Source organism: Hypanus sabinus, chromosome 4 (assembly GCF_030144855.1).
Source record: "Hypanus sabinus isolate sHypSab1 chromosome 4, sHypSab1.hap1, whole genome shotgun sequence".
Classification (NCBI taxonomy): domain Eukaryota; kingdom Metazoa; phylum Chordata; class Chondrichthyes; order Myliobatiformes; family Dasyatidae; genus Hypanus; species Hypanus sabinus.
The window spans coordinates 17,374,391-17,396,888 of record NC_082709.1 but is presented as its reverse complement, the minus strand read 5'-3'; the positions used below and the strand labels follow the sequence as shown (position 1 = coordinate 17,396,888).

Sequence of the window (22,498 nt, the reverse complement as noted above, 5' to 3'; positions counted from 1 at the left end):
TGGTTTGGTGCACTGCTTTTTTTTTACAATAGCTTCACTTATAGAATTGTGGGGTTAGTATAAACCAGTATTGTAATGTTTATAAGTATGAATACAGAAAGAAGGGGTAGGTGATCTGATTTCAATACTGTATTTGATTAATTGGCAGTTGGTGGAAGCAATGAGATATGAATGGCAATATTGAAATACTGTAGCTTGGTGCATTTTATGAGTGTGTACTGTAATGTGATAAATTGGGCAAAAATTTGCAGTAAATGCAGGTGTTTCTGCAAGTACACTTCAATTCCAGTTCTACAATTTGCATTTGTATAGTGCTAGCACAGGAAATTCTGGTCCATTAATGCCAGTAGACAAGGACTACTACATGAAATTAATGTAAGCTTTAGTATCTTTACATTGTACTTGAATTGGTTAGGCTTATCTGAATAATTTTAGATTTAAAGTGCTTCTGAAACTTATTTGTGTATCTCTGGTATCTTTTTATTGTTTCTCTATTTTTAAAAAAAGTTTTAAACATATGTTAATTATTTTTAGTAGTTTGGGACTATGCTTTGGCCATTTCTCAAATTGTACTCTGTTGTTTGATGGGTTTCCCTTCCAATGTCCCCCATATAGTGGGATTAACCAAGAAGGCCCTGCTGCCCCATTCACTTTGGCTCTGAAGTTACAGCTATTTTCTCCCAAAAGGTCACTGCTTAGGATGAGAATAAAATGTTCCCATTCTGTCCAGAAACTGGCTTTGGCAGCTCCATGTTGATGGCAAAATATGAGCCATCATTTCAAAACCTACTCAACAATAATTGTTAACTAAGTTTGTGGCTGTAACACACAAAGTAGCTGGTGACGCACCTGAGTGTAAGGGATGTGAAAGTGTTTTCACTTACCTTGACGGTGTACATGAAATCATTAATATTCTTCCTGTCCTTTGGGGTGGACTCGGCAGCCTTTGAGTGAACCTTGATGTTTTGCCTTGAGAGTTTCCCCTCATTTCCTCATCTACTAGGGCCTTCAGAGTGCCATCTAGAAAATGTGGGACTCACTCTCTTCTACGCTCAGGCAACTCTTCCCTTGGTAAATTTGCAGCAACGTCATGGCTTCCGGCATCATTTGTAGCCACAAAGCACCTGCTCTTTGGACATACTAGCCACTTTAGACACTGAAATAATAAGCAGCAACTATCCAATCCGCATTGATTTGTCACCACATCATGGTATGAAGTCTGGATTTTGCCCACAAACTTCAGCTCAAACATCAGCTGGAAATCATACATAGTGGCCCCTAATTTTCTTCTTGACTTTTAGGAATCAAATATTACCTATCCTTAAATTATTCATGTACTTTGCAATGTTTACAAATATTATCATGAGGTGAAGATCAATGTGCAAGGTTATTTTAGAGAGTAAACACTGATTTGTTTCTTGCATAACATTTAACGTTTCTTACATTTATACAGTCATTGCAGAGATATATATTGCCCCTCCCCCTCCATCTACCTCATTTTCTGATATATCCTCAAATATTGGGATATATTCAACCTCAATTCCAACGCTAATTATGTAAATTACTATGATATCCCATTAGAAGTCCCTCAGGATATCCATAAGGGTGGTGTAATGATTTACAGGTCTCTTAGCTTCCAGGCTGGAAATCGCTGCAGAGCCTGAGCTAGTTTAAACCTGGCAAAAGCATGTCAGTCCTATTCAATTTATAGCAGACATTGCCTCTTGGAAAATAATATTATGTATTTGGTATTTTTGTTAGTTTCAATTATGTTTAGCGTGTGGAAGTACATTTTAAAGGTAAAAAATTTTCAATGGTTATCAGACTTATTGTCTGTGTCCCAAGCAGACCCAGATGCTCCTAAAGGTCAGAGTCATTCATATTCAATGGCCAATGACAGTGACAACACTGACAGACTGTGAATCAGACATTAGAGCCATTCTGTTGTCCAAATGCCACTGTGGCTGAAGCCACCTGCCAGTGGAACATAGAAGCATAGAAAACCTACAGCACAATGCATGCCCTTCGGCCCACAAAGCTGTGCCGACCATGTCCTTACCTTAGTAATTACCCAGGGTTACCCACAGCCCTCTATTTTTCTATGCTCCGTGTACCTATCTAGGAGTCTCTTAAAAAGACCCTATCGTATCCGCCTCCACCACTGTTGCCAGCAGCCCATTCCACACACTCACCACTCTCTGCATAAAAAAACTTACGCCTGACATCTCCTCTGTACCTACTTCCAAGCACCTTAAAACTGCGCCCTCTCGTGCTAGTCACTTCAGCCCTGGGCAAAAGCCTCTGACCATCCACACAGTCAATGCCTCTCATCATCTTATACACCTCCATCAGGTCACCTCTCATCCTCCGTTGCTCCAAGGAGAAAAGGCCGAGTTCACTCAACCTATTTTTCATAAGGCATGCTCATCAAGCCAGGCAACATCCTTGTAAATCTCCTCTGCACCCTTTCTATGGTATCCACATCCTTTCTGTAGTGAGGTGACCAGAACTAAGCACAGTACTCCAAGTGGAGTCTGACCAGGGTCCTATATAGCTGCAACATTACCTCTCGGCTCCTAAATTCAACCTCATGATTCATGAAGGCCAATGCTCTGTATGCTTTCTTAACCACAATGTCAACCTGCACAAATGCTTTAAGTGTCCTATGGACTCGGACACCAAGATCACTCTGGTCCTCCACACTGCCAGGAGACTTACAATTAATAAAGCTTATCTGGGTTGACGTCCATCTGCCACTTCACAGCCCAGTTTTGCATCCTATCAAAGTCCTGCTGTAACCTCTGACAGCCTTCCACACTATCCTCAACAGCCCTGACCTTTGTGTCATCAGCAAATTTACTAACCTATCCCTCCACTTCCTTATCCAGCTCATTTATAAAAATCACGAAGAGTAGCAGTCCCGAAACAGATCCCTGAGGCACACTACTGGTCACTGACCTCTATGCAGAATATGATCCATCTACAATCACTCTTTGCCTTCTGTGGGGAAGCCAGTTCTGGATCCACAAAGCAATGTCCCCTTGGATCCCATGCCTCCTTACTTTCTCAATAAGCCTTGCATAGATAGGTACTTTATCAAATGCCTTGCTGAAATCCATATACACTACATCTACTGCGCTAACTTCATCAATGTGTTTAGTCACATCCTCAAAATAATTCAATCAGGCTCATAAAGCACAACCTGCCCTTGACAAATACAAATACTTTATTGTCACCAAACAATTGATACTAGAGCGTACTGTTACGGACTGAGCACCAATAAATATATGAGTGAGGCAGGGGGTTTTATAACAAATAACACATTTATTAAACACTGAAAACAAACCCCCCAAAAGTAAACAAACTACTCATGTAACTGGAAATCATCTGCTGTGTGGCAGCTTAAACAGTTCTTAAAGCAATGAAGCTTAAACAGTTCTTCAAAGTAGTATTGCAAAAGTTCAAAATGCTTACAGTCCATTTAAGGGAGAGACTTCTTAAGACGATTTAAATTCTCTTTCACGTCGTGTTGCTTCGGTTCCCAAATCGAACTTTTCCCATGAAGTATTTACGTAGATGGACAAATGGAACGGCTTAAAGGCACTGACCTTTCCTTTACAGAACTATTCCAATCTTTTCTGCTATTTCACAGGGATTAACAAGAGAACAGTGAACAAATTCCTTCCGAATGAGGATCAAACAAGGTTGAACCTGTTTCACCGTCGAAATCGATTTTCCTCGATCTTTTAACTCCCAAACTCCAATCTTCACTCTCCATTGATTTTCAACTAGCAGTATTATAAAGAAACTGCTGGCAATGACCTTTTAAACTTTAGGCATTAGATAAAACTTCATCTTTCAACTAAACTGCGTCATAACGTTAAATCACGCAGTAGCATGAAGCCAACACGGCAAATCCAGCCACAAACTGCCCCTCCTCACAGGGAGAGGTCCTCCTTTTATACCCTGTAAAAAAAAACCTGTCACATGACCTCTACTGGCAGGAAAATGATGTCACTCCACCATCATAAGACCATTACCTCAAGTCCAGTATAGCTTCAACCCCAGTCACGTGACAAGGGTACATAACACCTCCCTCCAAAAAAAATTTTGTCAAGAACAAAAATTTTAACATTTACAGGAAAAACAAATGTATAAATTTTATAACATACACAATATACAATACAGTATCATCATATAAAATCTTACAATACAGTAGGAGTGTTACAATTGTAAAAAAACCACTCCATAAAAAAAATTACATTGTACATTCAACATCGAGATAGACAATCAGCAACCACATTATCTTTACCTTTAATATGAGTTATCACAATATTGTACTCTTGTAACATCAAACTCCAATTTAATAACCTTCTGTTTTTGTTTTTCATCTTACTCAGAAACACTAACGGATTATGATCAGTGTAAACAATAAGTGGTTTTTGAGTTGTACCAACATATACCTCAAAATATTCTAAAGCTAAAACAAGAGATAACAATTCCTTCTCTATTGTTGAATAATTTCTTTGATGCTTATTAAATTTCTTAGAAAAGTAAGCTGCTGGATGATCAACCTCATCACCCTCATTCCTTTGCATTAATACTGCTCCTGCAGCCTCATCACTAGCATCTACAGCTAATGAAAAAGGTTTTTCAAAGTCAGGTGCCTTAAGCACAGGTTGTTGACATATCATTGTTTTCAATATTTCAAATGCTTCTTGACAAGGCACTGTCCACACAAACTTCACATTCTTCTGCAAAAGGTTAGTTAATGGAAGGGCAACATTAGCAAAATTCTTACAAAATTTTTGATAATATCCTACCATTCCCAAGAAACTTCTGAGAGTTTTTTCCCCGTTGGAGTGGGAATCTCTAAAATTGCCTGAACTTTTGCCTGAACAGGAGCTACCTTACCTTGACCCACAACATAACCAAGGTAAGTCACAGTGACATGTCCAAATTCACTCTTAGCTAAATTAAGAGGTAAGTTAGCTTTTGAAAGCCTTTCAAACAATTTCTCCACAGCAATAATGTGTGCTTCCCAAATATCATTTCCTGTCACTAAATCATCAATATAAGCATCAGTATCTTTCAATTCCTGAGTCACAGAGTTAATCATCCTCTGGAAAGTACCTGGGGCATTCTTCATCCCAAATGGAAGAACATTATATTCATATAGCCCAGATGGAGTTACAAATGCAGAAATCTCTCTACCTCTGTCCATTAATGGAACACACCAATACCCTTTCAATAAATCAATCTTTGTAAGGAACTTTGCTTTTCCAACTTTATCTACACAATCATCTACTCTAGGAATTGGATATGCATCTGTTTTTGTTACAGCATTCACCTTCCTATAGTCCGTACAAAACCTAATACTACCATCTGGTTTTGGCACCATAACACAGGGTGAACTCCAATTCAAGTTAGAATGCCTAATAATATTATTCTCTAACATATACTTAATTTCTTTCTCAGCAAGTTCACATTTTTCTATGTTCATCCTAAATGGGTGTTGATTAATAGGTTTGGCATCTCCAACATCTACATCATGTGAAGCTATAGTAGTCCTTCTCGGAACATCTGGAAACATCCTTATATTTAAAAATTAATTCCTTCATCTGTTGTTTTTGCTCTAGCTGTAAATGTGCTAGTTTCTCATCAATATTTTCCAGAATGGTTGAATTTGGTAACCTAACAGAAACAATGTTGGATTTAGAATGAAATTCAGATGAATCATCTATCATGTTCCTAGTTAAATTAAACTCATTCTCACTAACCACAACAGTCACAGTATCAGATTGTTTCCCAAAATATGGTTTTATCATATTTATATGGCAAAGTTGTGTTGACCTTCTACGATCTGGAGTTTTTATCACATAATCCACATCATTGATTTTAGACACAATTTCATAAGGACCATGAAATCTAGCTTGTAAAGGATTCGTTTGCACTGGGAAAAGAACCAACACCTTATCTCCAGGCTTAAACATCCTCATCCTAGTTTCTTTATCATACCAAGTTTTCATTTTCTACTGAGCCAATTTTAAATTTTCCTTGGCTAAGCTACAAGCTTTATGTAACCTGTCCTTAAATTTCAAAACATAGTCCAACAAATTAGTGTGTATTTCCTTACTAATCCACTGTTCTTTTAATAAAGCTAAAGGTCCTCTAATTCTATGCTCAAATACAAGTTCAAATGGACTAAAACCTAAAGATTCTTGTACCGATTCCCTTACTGCAAATAAAAGTAAGTTTATACCCTCATCCCAATCACTTTCATTTTCCACACATTATGTCCTAATCATATTCTTGAGGGTGGAATGAAACCAATCCAAGGCACCTTGCGATTCTGGATGATATGCAGACAAAGTGATTTGCTTAGCTCCCAATTTATAAACTATCTGTTGAAACAATCCAGACATAAAATTACTGCCTTGATCAGTTTGTATTTCTCTAGGTAATCCAAAATAAGTAAAGAATTTTATAAGAGCCTTTGTCACAGTTTTAGCTTTTATATTCCTAAGTGGTACTGCCTCTGGAAACCTAGACGAAGTACACATGACGAAGTACTGATAACCAGTTTTTGTCTTTGGTAATGGACCAACACAATCTACAATAACTTTAGAAAATGGTTCACCAAATGCTGGAATAGGTTGTAATGGAGCCACTGGTGTAACTTGATTTGGTTTACCCACCATTTGACAAGTATGGCACGTTTTACAAAGCATCACCACATCTTTTCTTAGACCAGGCCACTAAAAATGTTTTAAAATCTTGTCCACAGTTTTCCTTACCCCTTGATGTCCACCTAAAGGCACACTATGAGCTAAAGTCAAAATCTCATTTCGATAAACTTTAGGGACAACTACCTGGTAAACAACATTCCATTCCTCACTTGCAGGAATTGTTGGTGATCTCCACTTCCTCATCAACACTCCCTTTTTCCAAATAATATCCTACTGGCACCACCTCAATTTCACTATCTAGTAGAGGTTGTTCTCTTAATTTTATAATCTCAGGGTCTCTATTCTGCTCAGCTATCATCTCCTTCCAAGACAGAGATAAATCTTCATAGTCAGACTTACTCCAAGAATCTTGTTCAAACAACGAAGGTAAGAAAGTCTCTGACACATCCTCAAAATTCGAATCCTGAGTTGAACAGTCATGATTAACAACCTCATTCTGCACAATCTTTTTAGCCATAGCTCTAGTCACAACACAGGAAGAATCTGTGTTAGAATTCATCTCTGGTTCCTCTGACTCCATTGTCAAATGCACTTCAGGAAAAAATTGTCCACCTGCCAAGTCATTGCCTAACAATAAAGAAATATCCTTCACAGGTAAGCTAGGCTGTAATCCTACTTTAACAAATCCTGTAACTAACCCTGACTTTAAATTTACTTTATGTAAATGTACAGGCATAAAATCACTCCCAACACCTCTTATGTAATTTACCTCACTGGTATCAGACTCTTCATTAAACTTCAATACACTGTCTAACATCAGTGATTGAGAAGCTCCAGTATCCCTAAGGATTTTTATTGGCACCAGAGTAGATCCTTCTTTCAATGATACAAACCCTTCAGTTATAAAATGATCATATCCCTTTTTAACTTGGTCAGACTCTAACAAAACCTCATTTGTGTTTATCGAACCCTGTAATTTTACAGGTGCTTCAGTATGTTGTACACAAGCATCTGGAACTGCTTCCTTCTCTTTCTTTTTCAATCTGAAACAGTTAGCTATTACATGGCCAGGCTTCCTACAATAGCTACAAATAAGACCAAACTGTCTTTCCTTCACAGGTTTTCCTTCCTCCTTACCTTTCTCATTAGCTTCTGATTTAATTTCTGATTTACCTTGAGTCTCTGTGTTATTTTTCCTCTTAAAAATTCTGCCCTGAGGAAATTTATTCTTATGGATTAAAACATACTCATCAGCTAAACTAGCACAGTCCTGCAATGTATCAGTATCCCTCTCATTTAAGTAGGTCCTTACTTCAACAGGGATGCTTCTTCTAAATTCCTCCATTAAAATCAGCTCTTTCAATGTATCATAGTCCTCATTTACATTTTTAGAAGAAACCCATCTTTCAAAACACAACTTTATCACAGGCAAATTCCACGTAAGTTTTTTTCCACAGACTTCTTCAAACTTCTGAATCTTTCTCTATATGCTTCTGGGGCCAATTCATATGATTTTAAAATATGCATTTTCACAATATCATAATCAAGTGCTTGCACAGCAGTTAAAGCTGTATTAACTTGTTGTGTTTTGCCTTTAATTACACTCTGTAACAACACTGACCATTTACCTTTCGGCCACTCTGAAATCTGAGCAATCATTTCAAAATGTTGGAAATATCTTTCCACTTCTGTTTCACTAAATGGTGGGACCAATTTAATTTCTTGACTAGCAACAAACGGTTTTCTAGAACCAGAAGACTGATTCCCAGACCTTAATTCCGTCATTGCATATTCAAAATCCCTTTTTTTCTGATCAGCTTCTAACCTACAACACTCCAATTCTGCTTTACTTTGTTCCAACTTCATTTGTTCGATTTACAACTGCATCTCCAGATTACTTATTGGAAATTACTCTAAAATCGATTCATCAAAATCACCCGAATCCACATAGTGTGACACAATTTTTCTCTGTATTACAGCCTTTAATGTAGTCTTCAAAATACCTTTAAGTTGCAATCTACTAGCTATCTCAGACACCTCAGTTTTTTTTTGCCTTCACTAACAACTCCACGCCTGGTGAAGCCAGAAACTCATCAATATTCATTGTTGCTGAATACCACTCACAAGCCAATCAAACAAATGAATCAAGTATTCCTCTTTTCCAAAACACCGATTCAAAATTTAACAAGCATTTAAACTCAAAAGATCCAATCCCGGACGAGCCCCCATATTTATGTTATAGACTCAGCAACAATAAATATATGAGTGAGGCAGGGGGTTTTATAACAAATAACACATTCATTAAACACTGAAAACAAACCCCCCAAAAGTAAACAAACTACTCACGTAACCGGAAATCAGCTGCTGTGCGGCAGCTTAAACAGTTCTTAAAGCAATGAAGCTTAAACAGTTCTTCAAAGTAGTACTGCAAAAGTTCAAAATGCTTACAGTCCATTTAAGGGAGAGACTTTTTAAGACAATTTAAATTCTCTTTCACGTCGTGTCGCTTCAGTTCCCAAATCAAACTTTTCCCACGAAGAATTTACGTAGATGGACAAATGGAACGGCTTAAAGGCACTGACCTTTCCTTTACAGAACTATTCCCAATCCTTTCTGCTATATCACAGGGATTAACACGAGAACAGTCAACAAATTCCTTCCGAGTGAGGATCAAACAAGGTTGAACCTGTTTCACCGTCGAAATCGATTCTCCTCGATCTTTTAACTCCCAAACTCCGATCTTCACTCTCCACTGATTTTCAACTAGCAGTATTATAAAGAAACTGCTGGCAATGACCTTTTAAACTTTAGGCATTAGATAAAACTTCATCTTTCAACTAAACTGCGTCATAACGTGAAATCACGCAGTGGCATGAAGCCAACATGGCAAATCCAGCCACGAACTACCCCTCCTCACAGGGAGAGGTCCTCCTTTTATACCCTGTGAAAAAAAAACCTGTCACATGACCTCTACTGGCAGGAAAATGATGTCACTCCACCATCACAAGACCATTACCTCAAGTCCAGTATAGCTTCAACCCCAGTTATGTGACAAGGGTACGTAACAGTACAATCATTATAGTGATATAGTGATATTTGTTTCTGCGCTTTGCGCTCCCTGAAGTACAAATCGAAGTAAATATAATTAAAAAAATAATTATAAATCATAATTAGAAAATAGGAAAGAGAAAGTACAGTAGTGCAAGTCAGGTCCAGATATTTGGAAGGTACGGCCCAGATGCGGGTCAGGATCCATTCAGCAGTATTTTCACAGTTGGAAAGAAGCTGTTCCCAAATCTGGCCGTACATATCTTTATGCTCCTGAACCTTCTCCCGGAGGGAAGTGGGACAAAAGGTGTGTTGCCCAATTATTCCTAATTATATTATACCTCTCCAAATGTCCATAAATCCTGCCTCTCAGGATCTTCTCCAACAATTTACCAACCAATGAAGTAAGACTCACTGGTCTATAATTCCCTAGGCTATCCCTACTCCCTTTCTTGATTAAGGGAACAATATCTGCAAGCCTCCAATCCTCCGAAACCTCTCCCATCCCCATTGCTGCTGCAAAGATCATTGCCAGAGGCTCAGCAATCTCCTCCTTCACCTCCCACAGTAGCCTAGGGTATATCTTGTCCGGTCCCAGTGACTTATCCAACTTGATGCATTTCAAAAGCTCCAGCACATCCTCTTTCTTAATATCTACATGCTCAAGCTTTTCAGTCTGCTGCAAGTCATCCCTACAATCGCCAAGAACCTTTTCCTAGTGAATACTAAAGCAAAGTATTTATTAAGTACCTTTGCTATCTCCTCCGGTTCCATACATACTTTTCCACTGTCACACTTGATTGGTCCTATTCTCGCACATCTTATCCTCTTGCTCTTCACATACTTGTAGAATGCCTTGGGGTTTTTCTTAATCCTGTCTGCCAAGGCCTTCTCATGGCCCCTTCTGGCTCTCCTAATTTCATCCTTAAGCTCCTTCCTGCTGGCCTTATAATCTTCTAGATCTCTATCATTACCTCGTTTTTTGAACCTTTTGTAAGCTTTTCTTCTTGACTAGATTTATAACAGCCTTTGTACACCACAGTTCCTGTACCCTACCATCCTTTCCCTGTCTCATTGGAACATACCTATGCAGAACTCCACGCAAATAGTCCTGAACATTTGCCGCATTTCTTCCATACATTTCCCTGAGAACATCTGTTCCCAATTTATGCTTCCAAGTTCCTGCCTGATAGCCTCATATTTCCCCTTACTCCAATTAAACGCCTTCCTAACTTGTCTGTTCCTATCCCTCGCCAATGCTATGGTAAAGGAAATAGAATTATGATCACTATCTCCAAAATACTCTCCCACTGAGAAGTCTGACACCTGACCAGGCTCATTTTCCAATACCACATCAAGAACAGCCTCTCCTCTGTGTCAAGAAACCTTCCTGAACACACCTAACAAACTCCACCCCATCTAAACCTCTTGATCTAGGGACATGCTAATCCATATTTGGGAAATTAAAATCTCCCACCATGACAACCCTGTTATTATTACACTTTTCCAGATTCTGTCTCCCTATCTGCTCCTCGATGTTCCTTTTTACTATTGGGTGGTCTATAAAAACACCCAGTAGAGTTATTGACCCCTTCCTGTTCCTAACTTTCACCCAGAGACTCCATTGACAATCCCTCCATGACTTCCTCTTCTTCTGGCACCGTAACACTTTCTCTGATCACCAGTACCATGCCCCCACCTCTCTTGCCTCCCTCCCTGTTCTTTCTGAAACATCTAAAGCCTGGCACTCGAAGTAACCACTCCTGCCCCTGAGCCATCCAAGTCTCTTTAATTGCCACAACATCATAGCTCCAAGTACTGATCCTCGCTCTAAGCTCATCCGCTTTGTTCATAATACTCCTTGCATGAAAATAGACACATCTGAAATCATCGGTCTGAGCACTTCCCTTCTCTGTCACCTGCCTATTCTCCCCCTCGCACTGTCTTCAAGCTTTCTCTATTTGTGAGCCAACCCCCTCTTCCTCCGTCTCTTCAGTTCAGTTCTCAGCCCCCCAGCAATTCTAGTTTAAACTCTCCCTGATAGCCTTAGCAAACAATGGTGATATCATTGCTGTGTTGGACTGCATAAAATCATTAGGAGTTAGGATGTGGCAGAAGACTGTGCTCTGGGCCACACTGAAGCAAATAGTGCAGCTGAGGAGCAGACACTCAGCAATTTGTGGATAATGCATGGGAGATCTGCTCTTTAAGGAATATACATACCTCTATATACACAGAATACTTCGAAGCGCATCTGATTATCATTTCAAAAATAACCAAGACCTAGAATCAGGAGACACTGAAGCCTATAATCTAATGTCAAGGCAATAAATTAGAACAAGATCTGGTCTTGTAGCTCTAGCAGGATGTTAAGCCAAGGATCTATATTTCTCGGTACTTGTAGCAATTTTGACAAGATTGAGGCTTCAGGTAGAAATTGGAGCTTAAAATATATTAAACGTTCATTTGCTTTGCTAAAAAGATCATCTTTACGTCAGTCTATACCTATCCCACATTTACAAAATTCCAAGTAAATATCCCCTTTGCGGAAGTGAATTTACAGGTAGATGCCACATTATGGCAATTTTGGCAGAATGTTGTGAGCCTTGATAGGACATGATTTCAATCACTCTCAACCACAATACGACTATATCCCTGACAAATTCTAGACTCTTTCCACACTATCCAGACCCTAAGAATAAGATGGCACAATAGCAAACACATCAATTTCCAATTTTGAGTTGTCAGATTACCGTTTCACACAAAAGCATGTCAGTGCTTTCTCATAGAGCTGTTTCTGTGCCCCATACACTGTAATCTAGTTAAGCTTTCCATCCAAAACCTTATATGTAATCCAGTTTGATGCATGTGGTAATATTTTATTTTGTATTTAAACAGATACAATGGAATTCATAATTTGAGAAACATATTTGTAACTAACACTGACCATACATGGAAAAATAAACAGATATGTAGAATTTATTCTCCAAAACAGCAAAGCATCATGGGAAGTCCACTTTCTCATATAACATTGTTCATATCTAGCATTGTTCATATTGTGCATCTTTGAATACAATTAGATTTCACACGGCTGTTAGTTTTGTTCTATTAAATGCACTCAATTTAGATTTCCATGTAACTATTTTAATACAAATTCAACAATTGCTATTTAAATTTAAATTTGTTTATGTGCACCATTCATAACCAAAAGAATCAAAGTAGCAGTGAAATTGTTGATTTTGTTTGGAAAAGTCCATTATCATTTATTTTATCAGCATCCAAACCACCTTACCACAAACACCACTAACCAGCAGACTCGCCCCAAGCAGAAGTATGCAAAAAACAATTTAACTTACCCATATGATTATTATAAATGCATCACAACAACTTCTGACCCCTAAACTAAACTTCTTTTCGGGTCTGATGATTGAGTTTATTGCCTATCCTTAAACTAGACACAAAGTTCCCAGGCCAGTCTTGTGCACAATGCCTCGGTTTGTCATTCAGCCCTCTTGAACACTTAACACAGATTAGTACTTTGCCAGATTAATAGAAATAAGAAACATGATAAATTTGGTAGCTGTTCAAACCCAGCAGATCAACCAATTTGATAACACCTTCTTCTTTTTGCAGTTATTGATTTGTATCTGAATCCTGAGGATCACTAAGAATTAGCATCATCCATAATCAACATAAAGGAAACAATTTGGTAGTGTTTACCATCTCCCCTCCCTCAGCCCAGCAATAATCCTGAAGCAAATTCTTGAGTAATTGTAGAGTAGGAGGTAATTGTAGATAGAGTGAGAAATATAGGTGATCATTAAGATAATGGAATCATTTGCTCCAGAGAAAGATTTGCAAGAGATATTAGAAATATTAAACTCGCCTTTAATAAAGGGGACGAAGGTGAAGAGTACCAATGAAGCAGGCCAACAATATGGCAAATTGTGTTAAAATTGTAATCAGAATTGTTTTTTGTTGTGTACTTTTAGCAACAAAAGTCAGTTTTTCTGGTACCTTTGAAAATCCAGGAGAGCATAGCTAGTGCAAATAGTACCTAACCACTTGTCATAACCTTGCTTTATTTCCAGATCCTGCTAAGTGCTGGAATTGATCCTTTGATATCAGAGAAGTTGGGAATGAAGCTGATAGTTTAACAATTCATTGTGTAGTGGATATTCTTGGGCAATTGTATGTCAATGTCTTATTAGTACTGTGTCAACTTAGCTAGGTGCATAGCTATTTTTGGTATGCAGGTCAAACTCTATAAAAACCTCCTGACTTTGTTCCATATGGCGAATGAAAGCAGGGCTATATTTCTCAAGCATGGCGTGAAAGGACTAGCAATGTAGAATTTTGCCTTCTACACTAGAAACGTTGAATATAATGAATCAGCTGGCTTCGAAAATTTCATCATTACCAGCAAGAAAGTGCAACAGTTTCACTAATATGTTTCAACAATGACAGCCTTGACAGTTTGGCCTGCATTGCCTTGTTTGTCTTTGAAAAAAACAAGTTTTCATACTAATTTCAACCTTTCTAAGGCTGTTTGTGGCAAAAATAAGATAGCATTCAAAATGTAATTGTTGGTTAAATGAAGGCAAGTATAGAGAACATAAGAAATGGAAGCAATACTGAGTTATATGACTATTAATGTCAACACCACTACTCAATAACGTCTTACTATCTTTCCTTTCAGTTAGTCCTGACGAAGGGTCTCAGCCCGAAACGTCGACAGTGCTTCTCCCTATAGATGCTGCCTGGCCTGCTGTGTTCCACCAGCATTTTGTGTGTGTTGCTTGAATTTCCAGCATCTGCAGATTTCCTCGTGTTTACTCAATAACATCATTGTTTATCTTTCATGATCTGTTTCATTGCACCTATGCAAATATGTACTTATGCATATGACAATAAGCTCAGTATTGACTTTGACACTTTCATTTCCCTTAATTTCTTAAGTATAACAAATTTTAATCATTGAAGTACTCATTGGCTGAGATGTATACCCCTTTGCTGTAGAGTTTCAAAATATACAACCCTTTGAATAAAGACATCTGTTTGCATTTCAGTCCCTAATACATATATGATTGTTACCCCAACTCTAGATTCTCAGGCTACAAGAGAGAGTAGGCTATCTCTATATTAGTGTGAAAATCAGTGAAAGCAGAAAAACTAAGAACTTGGTGAACATGACTTGTAATGGAAGTGCCAATCTGATGTTGCAGTTTTGTTGTTGCCATCATAGAAAATGGGATTATTGATATGTGACCTGGAATTCTCAAAGTGGAGGCATCGCGTCTTGTAGCACAGAAAGAGATCCTTTGGCTCATTGAGGCCATGCTAACCATCACAAATCTGAATTAATTCTCACCACATCCCATAAACTTCCTTCAGCGCCCGTCACACTCTCACTAATGGCAATGCACAAGTAACAATTAACTTGCCAAATCACGTGTCTTCAGGATATGGGAAGAAACCAGAGCACTTGGAGGGAACACACACAGTCACAGGGATATACCACACTGGTTTAAAGGTTAGAAATCAATCTGAGTTATTAGAGCTGTTAGGCAATAGTTCTACTAATTGCACCACTATGCCTCCAAGACCCAAATATTATATGGCCGTCCTGTCTCTAGTGAGTAGTTTCCGTATTTATTACTGCATGTTTCCACCCTTCTGGATATACATGAAAAATGTGATTATTGTAGTTTAATAGTGCTCTGCAGCAGGAAAATAATAGTGATTTGTCAAAGTGCTGTCACGAAACTTATGATCACATAAATTTTGGTGGCATTTGAAGATGCTCTTACACTGACAAGTTTCTGAGCTCATTATCTGAAAGTTTAGTTTCTCTCTCATTAGGCAAATGTTCCCACCAGAATCAGACCAACAACTTTTAGAAGGTACTCAAAGAATAGTGCTTGCTGAGAAGAAAGGCATCTAATTAAAAACAAATTATATTTTGTAAATTTAAAAAAGATATCAACAGTTAAGTTATTAATGCACTAATATGCAAAATTAAGACAATTACTAATATTATATAAGATACTTTCCTTTAAGATTTAAAATATGCTCTTTAACCACATTTTCTTAACATCATGTTATAGGATGGAGAAAAAAAACACTCTTTAGCATGCTGATTGTACGATGAATTCAAACTCAAAATGAGTAGAAATAAATTATCTATGGACTGAACACAAATCATAAAGTTACAGTTCTATCAGCTGGATTCACCACTATTTTTTCCTAATGTCCCACACCTTGCTGAAAATTGAAGCATTTTGACTTGCTGAAAATACTTATTAAGTTCCTAGGTAGTAGAAGGCCCAGTTATGAATGTGAGGGTTCCTGTGGAGTGTAAAGGAACTGCAATAATTGGCAGGTGGTCAGGTCACTCCCAAAAGCCATTCTGAAATGCTATAGTTAAAAAGCTTGCTGACATGTTTATGAATATATTTAAATACTTTCAAATACTTACACACTTCAATGTACATGCAAATTTTTCATAACTGTTTAGAATTTTTAATAATCAGTTTATCATTACAGTGAAGGTAGTGGAAAGTTATCAATTCTTGCAGTGTCTGACTCCCCAAACTGAGCTGAAGTATACCTGACTATATGTATTGGGTTTGGATGCAGTTGTACCATTCAGGCACAAAGAGAACGTAAGAGATGGCAGGCAGTGTAGGCTTGCGAGAGAGTAGGGGTCACAGAGAGAATCAATGCTTGCATCAAGTCCAGAAAATAAAATATAGGTTCTTGGGCATGTGTTGTGCCTGGACTGGCTGCTCTTAGATTTGAACCCAGGCCGAACCCCAGTTTTATACCCAACCAGTCCTCTAAGTACTTGAAAAAAGTTAGCAGTTGTTGGTTTAAATGCTAATTTCAAAACTTCTGTATTAGTCTCCTTTTTTCAAGTTTTCAAGTTATTTTTCTTTGTCTCCTTCTTTCTGTGCTAAGTTTGTCTTATTAATTTGCTCATTGCTACTGTCCAGGTCACATCATAATCATACCTCATTAAGATCAGTGGGGTTGCTGATCCTGCACTAAGACTATCCTGGAAAAGGATCTGTAAAGGTTTTCCACAGCATAACTGCTGGAAGTTCTCAGCAAGTCTATGCCCCTCCTAGGGAGCCCTCATGGTGTCCAGCAGAAGGAAAAGTTGATAGATTTGGGGCCAAATCCTTTGGTAAATTCAAGATTTCTGCAAGATGGCACACATACCAAACTTTATGACTTTAAATAGTTAAAATTTACCAATCTGTGTAATGCAACAAAAGAAACAGAACAAATAGGTTTATTTTATGCTGTGCCAATGTGATTTGAAGGGATAAGATTTGAAATTTTTATGGCATCAGTATTGTGGATTAACTATAGTGCAAGTCACAAGAAGCTTTTATTAAACACAAAAGAAAATAGTTATCCATCTTCAGGAACCCAAAATCTACATCTAAGAAATTCACATGAGCTAGTCTTTCATGAGGGGAGAGCCTCAAAAGTGGTGCAAGCTATCAAGGAAATTCATACGTACTTAAATATGAAGGTTCTCGGTCCAAAGCATCAACTGTTTATTCCCATTCATAAATGCTGCCTGACAACTGAGTTCCTCCAGCACATTGTGTATATTGCTCTATATCTCCAGCACCTGCGGAACCTCTTGTGTCATACTTAAATGGAGTATGTTTCATTAGTACACTAGCTCAAGTTGGTTAATGCAAATTTCCCATGTGAAGCCTACATAAACTTTAGTCTGAACAGGGCATTCAAAACCCCATGCCAAGAGCAGTATGATAGCACCATCACAGTTGACTCCCTCATGATTCTACTACCAGACAAGGTCTACAGTAGATGGTAAATAAACTAGCACAGGAATAAAGCCATTTGAATTTGTCCTCACAAGTTTACTCTTTGCAAATATATTTTTCTACAACAGTAGTGATCCCTTTATAAAAGGCAGCTGCCATCATGTCATGTGATTTTGTTTAGCGTACACAATGTAATGTAGCTAGTATTGCCAGGTAGCTTCCCATCAAAGTACTGAATAGGCTTAAGTCTGCTTAACTGCATACTCAAAGGGAGTGCAACAAACATCTTGATCCATTGCTGTCCACTATTATGCTAAATGTGATAGAATCAGAACAGATCTGGCAACTCAAAATTCAGCACCCATGAGGTGCTTTTTGCCACCAACTACAGAAAAGTTCTGGATTGTACCACAATCTACAACCTTATGGTCTAGCATTTTCCTACCTCTGCCAATACCACCAAGTAGGTGGATCAACAGTGATTTAATGAAAACTGGCCTGCCAAGAGTGGCTTTATGTTTTCCAAAAAATGAGGTGACAATCTAACAAAGCTATAACATATGACCATGTCCATGCTAAGGGACATGAGCAATATGCAATAAATAGAACTGAACAACTCCAGAGCCAACAGATATGATCAAAGCTCCACAGTTCTGTCATACTGAAAACTGCTGGAATTCTTTGAAGAGGTTACAAGTCAGATAGATAACGAGGATGCAGTGGATGTTGTATATTTGGACTTTCAAAAAGCCTTTGACAAGATGCCAGACATGAGACTTCTTACCAAGTTAAGAGCCCATGGTATCATAAGAAAGTTACTGGATTGGTTAGAGCACTGGCTGATTGGTAGGAGGCAGTGAGTGAGAATAAAAGGATCCTTTTCTAGTTGGCTGCCAATGACTATTGGTGTTCTGCAGGGGTCGGTGTTGGGACCACCTCTTTTTACGTTGTATACCAATGATTTAGATGGTTTTGTTGCCTAGTTTGCAGATGATACAAAGATTTTTGGAGAGGCAGGTAGTGCTGAGGAAACAGGTAAACTGCAGAAGGATTTAGACAGATTTGGAGAAACAGCAGGAAAGTGGCAAATAAAATACAATGTTGAAAATGCATGGTCATGCACTTTGGTAGAAGAAATAAATGTGCAGACCATTGTCTCAATGAAGAGAAATTCCAAAAATCTGAGATGCAAAGGGATTTGGGAGTCCTTGTGCAAAACAACCTAAAGGTTAACTTGCAGGTAGAGTCAGTGGTGAGGAAGGCAAATGCAATGTTAACATTCATTTCAAGAAGTCTCAAATACAAGAGCAGGGATGTGATGTCAAAGCTTTATAAGGCACTGGTGAGGCCTCACCTTGAGCATTGTGAACAGTTTGGGGCTCATCATCTAAGAAAAGATGTCCTGGCAGTGGAGAGAGTTAAGAAGCGGTTCACAGGAATGATTTCAGGAATGAAAGGGTTACCGTCTGAGGAACTTCTGGCACCTGTGGGTCTGTACTCACAAGAAACAAGAAACTTTTGATGGCTCTGGGTCTGTAGTCGTGGAATTTAGAGGATGAAGGGGGATCTCATTGAAACCTTTTGAATGTTGAAAAGCCTAGTCATGGTAGATGTGGAAAGGATGTTTCCGATGGTCTAGGACGAGAAGACACAGCCTCAGGATAGAGGGGCATCCATTTAAAACAGAGATGCAGAGAAACTTCTTTAGCCAGAGGGTGGTGAACGTGTGGAATTTATTACCACTGTTAGCTGTGGAGGCCTGGTCCTTGGGGGTATTTAAAGCAGAGTTTGATAGGTTCTTTACTGGACATGGTATCAAATGTAATAGGGAAAAGACGGGGGAGTGGGGCTGAGGAAGGCATTCAAAAAAGGATTAGCCATGATTGAATGGTGGAGCAAACTCAATGGGTAAAATAGCCCAATTCTGCTCCTATGTCTTATGGTCTTATGGTCATATGAATGCAGCAATTAAACTGCAAAATAGGGAAAGAGTGGCAGAGCTCAACAAAACTGTAGCATATTACACCAACTAGAATCTATTCGTGAGGTTAAAAGTGTGAAGCAGCAAGTGGAAACATAGTAAGCCGTTGATTAGCCACCCATTCAACCAGTTTTCTTCGATTAGCCGCCCATCCACCCAGTTTTCTTTGATTAGCCACCCATTCATCCAGTTTTCTTCGATTAGCCGTTCACTCACCCAGTTTTCTTCGAGGAAGATGGGTTGTGGAGATGGTGCAAAATTAAATCCTAGCTTAGTACAGGCATGTGAGAATTAGAAATGAAACTAGATTTGAAAAAATATTAACTTATGTTAAACCATTGCCTCTTGGCACTCAGTTTAATAATATTTTATTCTTGCATACTAGGCTTAAAGATATTCCTGGGAATGTGGAGAACTGTACGCAGTCTGAAATTGCTCTTGCATGAAAACTGGATGACTCTTGATGGTAGATATTAAGTAAATTAATGTAAAAGTAGTGCATGTTTTTGAAATACTGTATTTTTTATAGTATTATCTGATTGATGCTCAAATAACTGAATAATGCATAAATATGAATAATTAATTCAAATACTATCTGTTGATTTAATATCACCTACTTTTTGAGTTGAATATATTGATACAAATAAATACAACATTTTTATTGCATTGGTTAAGATTTAATTAAAGTACTATTATTTTGTGGAAATTGTTTAAGCATCGAAGTTGAATTCAGTAATAAAATAGTTGTTGTATAAAATGAAATATGGATTTGATCTTAAATTTGACTAGTTTTAAGAGGTCTATGTCTATAATTTGTCACCAGGGTCTCTGAAATACAAGAATATTGGCATGAATATTAACATAGTGAAAAAAACATACTTATTTAACACTTAACAAACATAATTTAAGATGGAGCAAAGATCATTTTGAATTCTAGCATTCTTGTAATATTTAAGGGAACACATAATTAAATAGATGTATTCTTCAAGAGATTAAATGATCTCCATGCTGTATTTTAAGACAAATGAGTACTGAATAATTTTCTTCCTGCCTTTCCGTCATTGACTCACCCAGTTTTCTGAGTTGGTGGTCTTTGAGCTTCTGGTAAAATTCATACTGTAGCCATGTGCTACGCAGAGCGCTGGAATAATGACACGCAGACGGTGAGTTGCAGTTGTGTAAAAGCTTTATTCAAACTTTGCGGCCTCACTATTAAGCCTTCCCGTTTTCACCCTCCCGGGAGGGAATGCTGTAGGGGGCGCATATTCACAGTCCCTTCCCACATTCGGGCTTTTCCCCTTGCTGGTGAAGAAGACCTAGCACCCTTTTTGGGGCCAGCCTCTCTGCCGGCGCACGCCATTTTGTGAGCCGGTTCGAGTGCGCTGGAAAACGGGTCACCACAATACTGTATTTAGAAAGAGTTTGCAAATCGTGGTCCTGCTACACTGACAGAAAATTCCTGAAGATCAGGGAGTAACAATCTTCTGCATGCCTCCATTTAGAAGCAAGTTGGTGTTTATACAGAGGAAGAGGAACCCCATTCTAAACTCCTAACCCTCTGTGCCATACCTGAAAGCAATTGTCTTTCCCCAGACAAACTTGCAGCATTTCTCAAGGCAATCCTGGGAACAGCTGTATTGGGAGTACAGTGGTCCGGAGACCCTATCCAGCAGGTGGTATTTACAGTCACAGGTGATGTAAATGTCTTTTGCCAGGGAATTGTAGGAGGGTATTGGGTTTAACATTATCTTTTGGAAAAACAGGCCATAAGCTGCCTGATATTTCAGTCTTTATGATAGTCCCTTGATTTTCCCCCTTTTTAAAGCTTTCCCAGCTGGCAGCTACTGTAGCTGTGAAGGAAAACAGGGCTGGCAGTCTGCCGTCAGTTCTGCAACTCCTGAACTGCTACCAGGAAGCTCCTGAATAGATGGTAGATAATTAACAGATTTGTTTTCCATACTCTATGGAGGTGTATGGTAAGTGGTCATCAGGACTGTGGCTAAAATTGGCGACTCAGTGAAGTTAACAAAAGAAAATCTGTGTGCAGATAATAAAAGGTGAGCACTTATTAAGCAAACTTGCATCACACAAATACAGATTCTTAAAATTCATCAATAATTATTTGGGAGGAGACCAGATCCTTTCTTGTTCCCACCTTAACAATCCTCAGGAGCCATACACAACCTGTAAATTGTGTCCTACCATTCAACAGCACATCATAGTCATGTTATTTGAGCAGATTTGGTGGGAACAGCTGAAGTAATTTAAGTTGGTAATTTGAGGAAGAATTATACAAAGGAATGGATTTATACTTGTAGAAAATGTTCTTTGATCTCTCAGTACAAACCTGTTTCTTAAATTTGAAATTGGATGTTTGGTTGTATTTGATAAAGAAAATGAAACAGCAGAGTCAAGAATTATTTTATTAGGCTTACAAAATAGATCTTGCACAAGTTTCAAGGTTTTGTAGAAAGATTCTGATACCTTTGCCAAGTTAAATTGTTTTAGCTCATTAATCACAGACAATTTACAACAGGACCAGTTCCCTGTGCAGATCGTTGGCTTTATTAGTGAACATAAAGAGTCTGTCCCTGAAGTTTATATCAACAGTCAAAAGTGTGCTTCACAGAGTTCTCTATTAATGAAAAATAAAGGGAAACCTAAAGTGACATGATGCATTCTCCCTGTAGGGAGGCACATAAGGAAAATATGCTTTTGTAGGAATGGCCTTCATTCAAAGGTTCCTCTATTTTTTTTTAGAAAACTGCAAACTAAAGGAATTAATGTGTGAGGACTACCATGGAGGAGTATTTTTTGAACAAGAGCTTCTTCATATAGTGATCTCTAAGTTTTACCTTATCTTCTTCTTTGGTTGTCCATCGGAATCTGATGATGATGTCCACTCCTTAGACAGTGAGATCTTTGATGATTATACAGTCCTATCCTGGACCAACAAGTTCTGTTACAGGTGGGAC

The 22,498-nt window shown here is 38.3% G+C and overlaps 1 protein-coding gene across 8 annotated transcripts in view; it reads left to right on the top strand.

The window, feature by feature from the left end:
• Positions 1-22,498, top strand: part of c4h7orf57 (chromosome 4 C7orf57 homolog) — an 82,727-nt gene that overhangs the window by 55,998 nt on the left and 4,231 nt on the right. For 3 of the 8 annotated variants that reach the window (XM_059966509.1, XM_059966508.1, XM_059966507.1), the window contains 2 exons: positions 19,909-19,989; positions 22,284-22,491. In XM_059966509.1, coding sequence (XP_059822492.1) covers positions 19,909-19,989; positions 22,284-22,491 — 289 coding nt within the window. The other 5 variants (XM_059966510.1, XM_059966513.1, XM_059966514.1 and 2 more) reach the window with 3 other exon arrangements.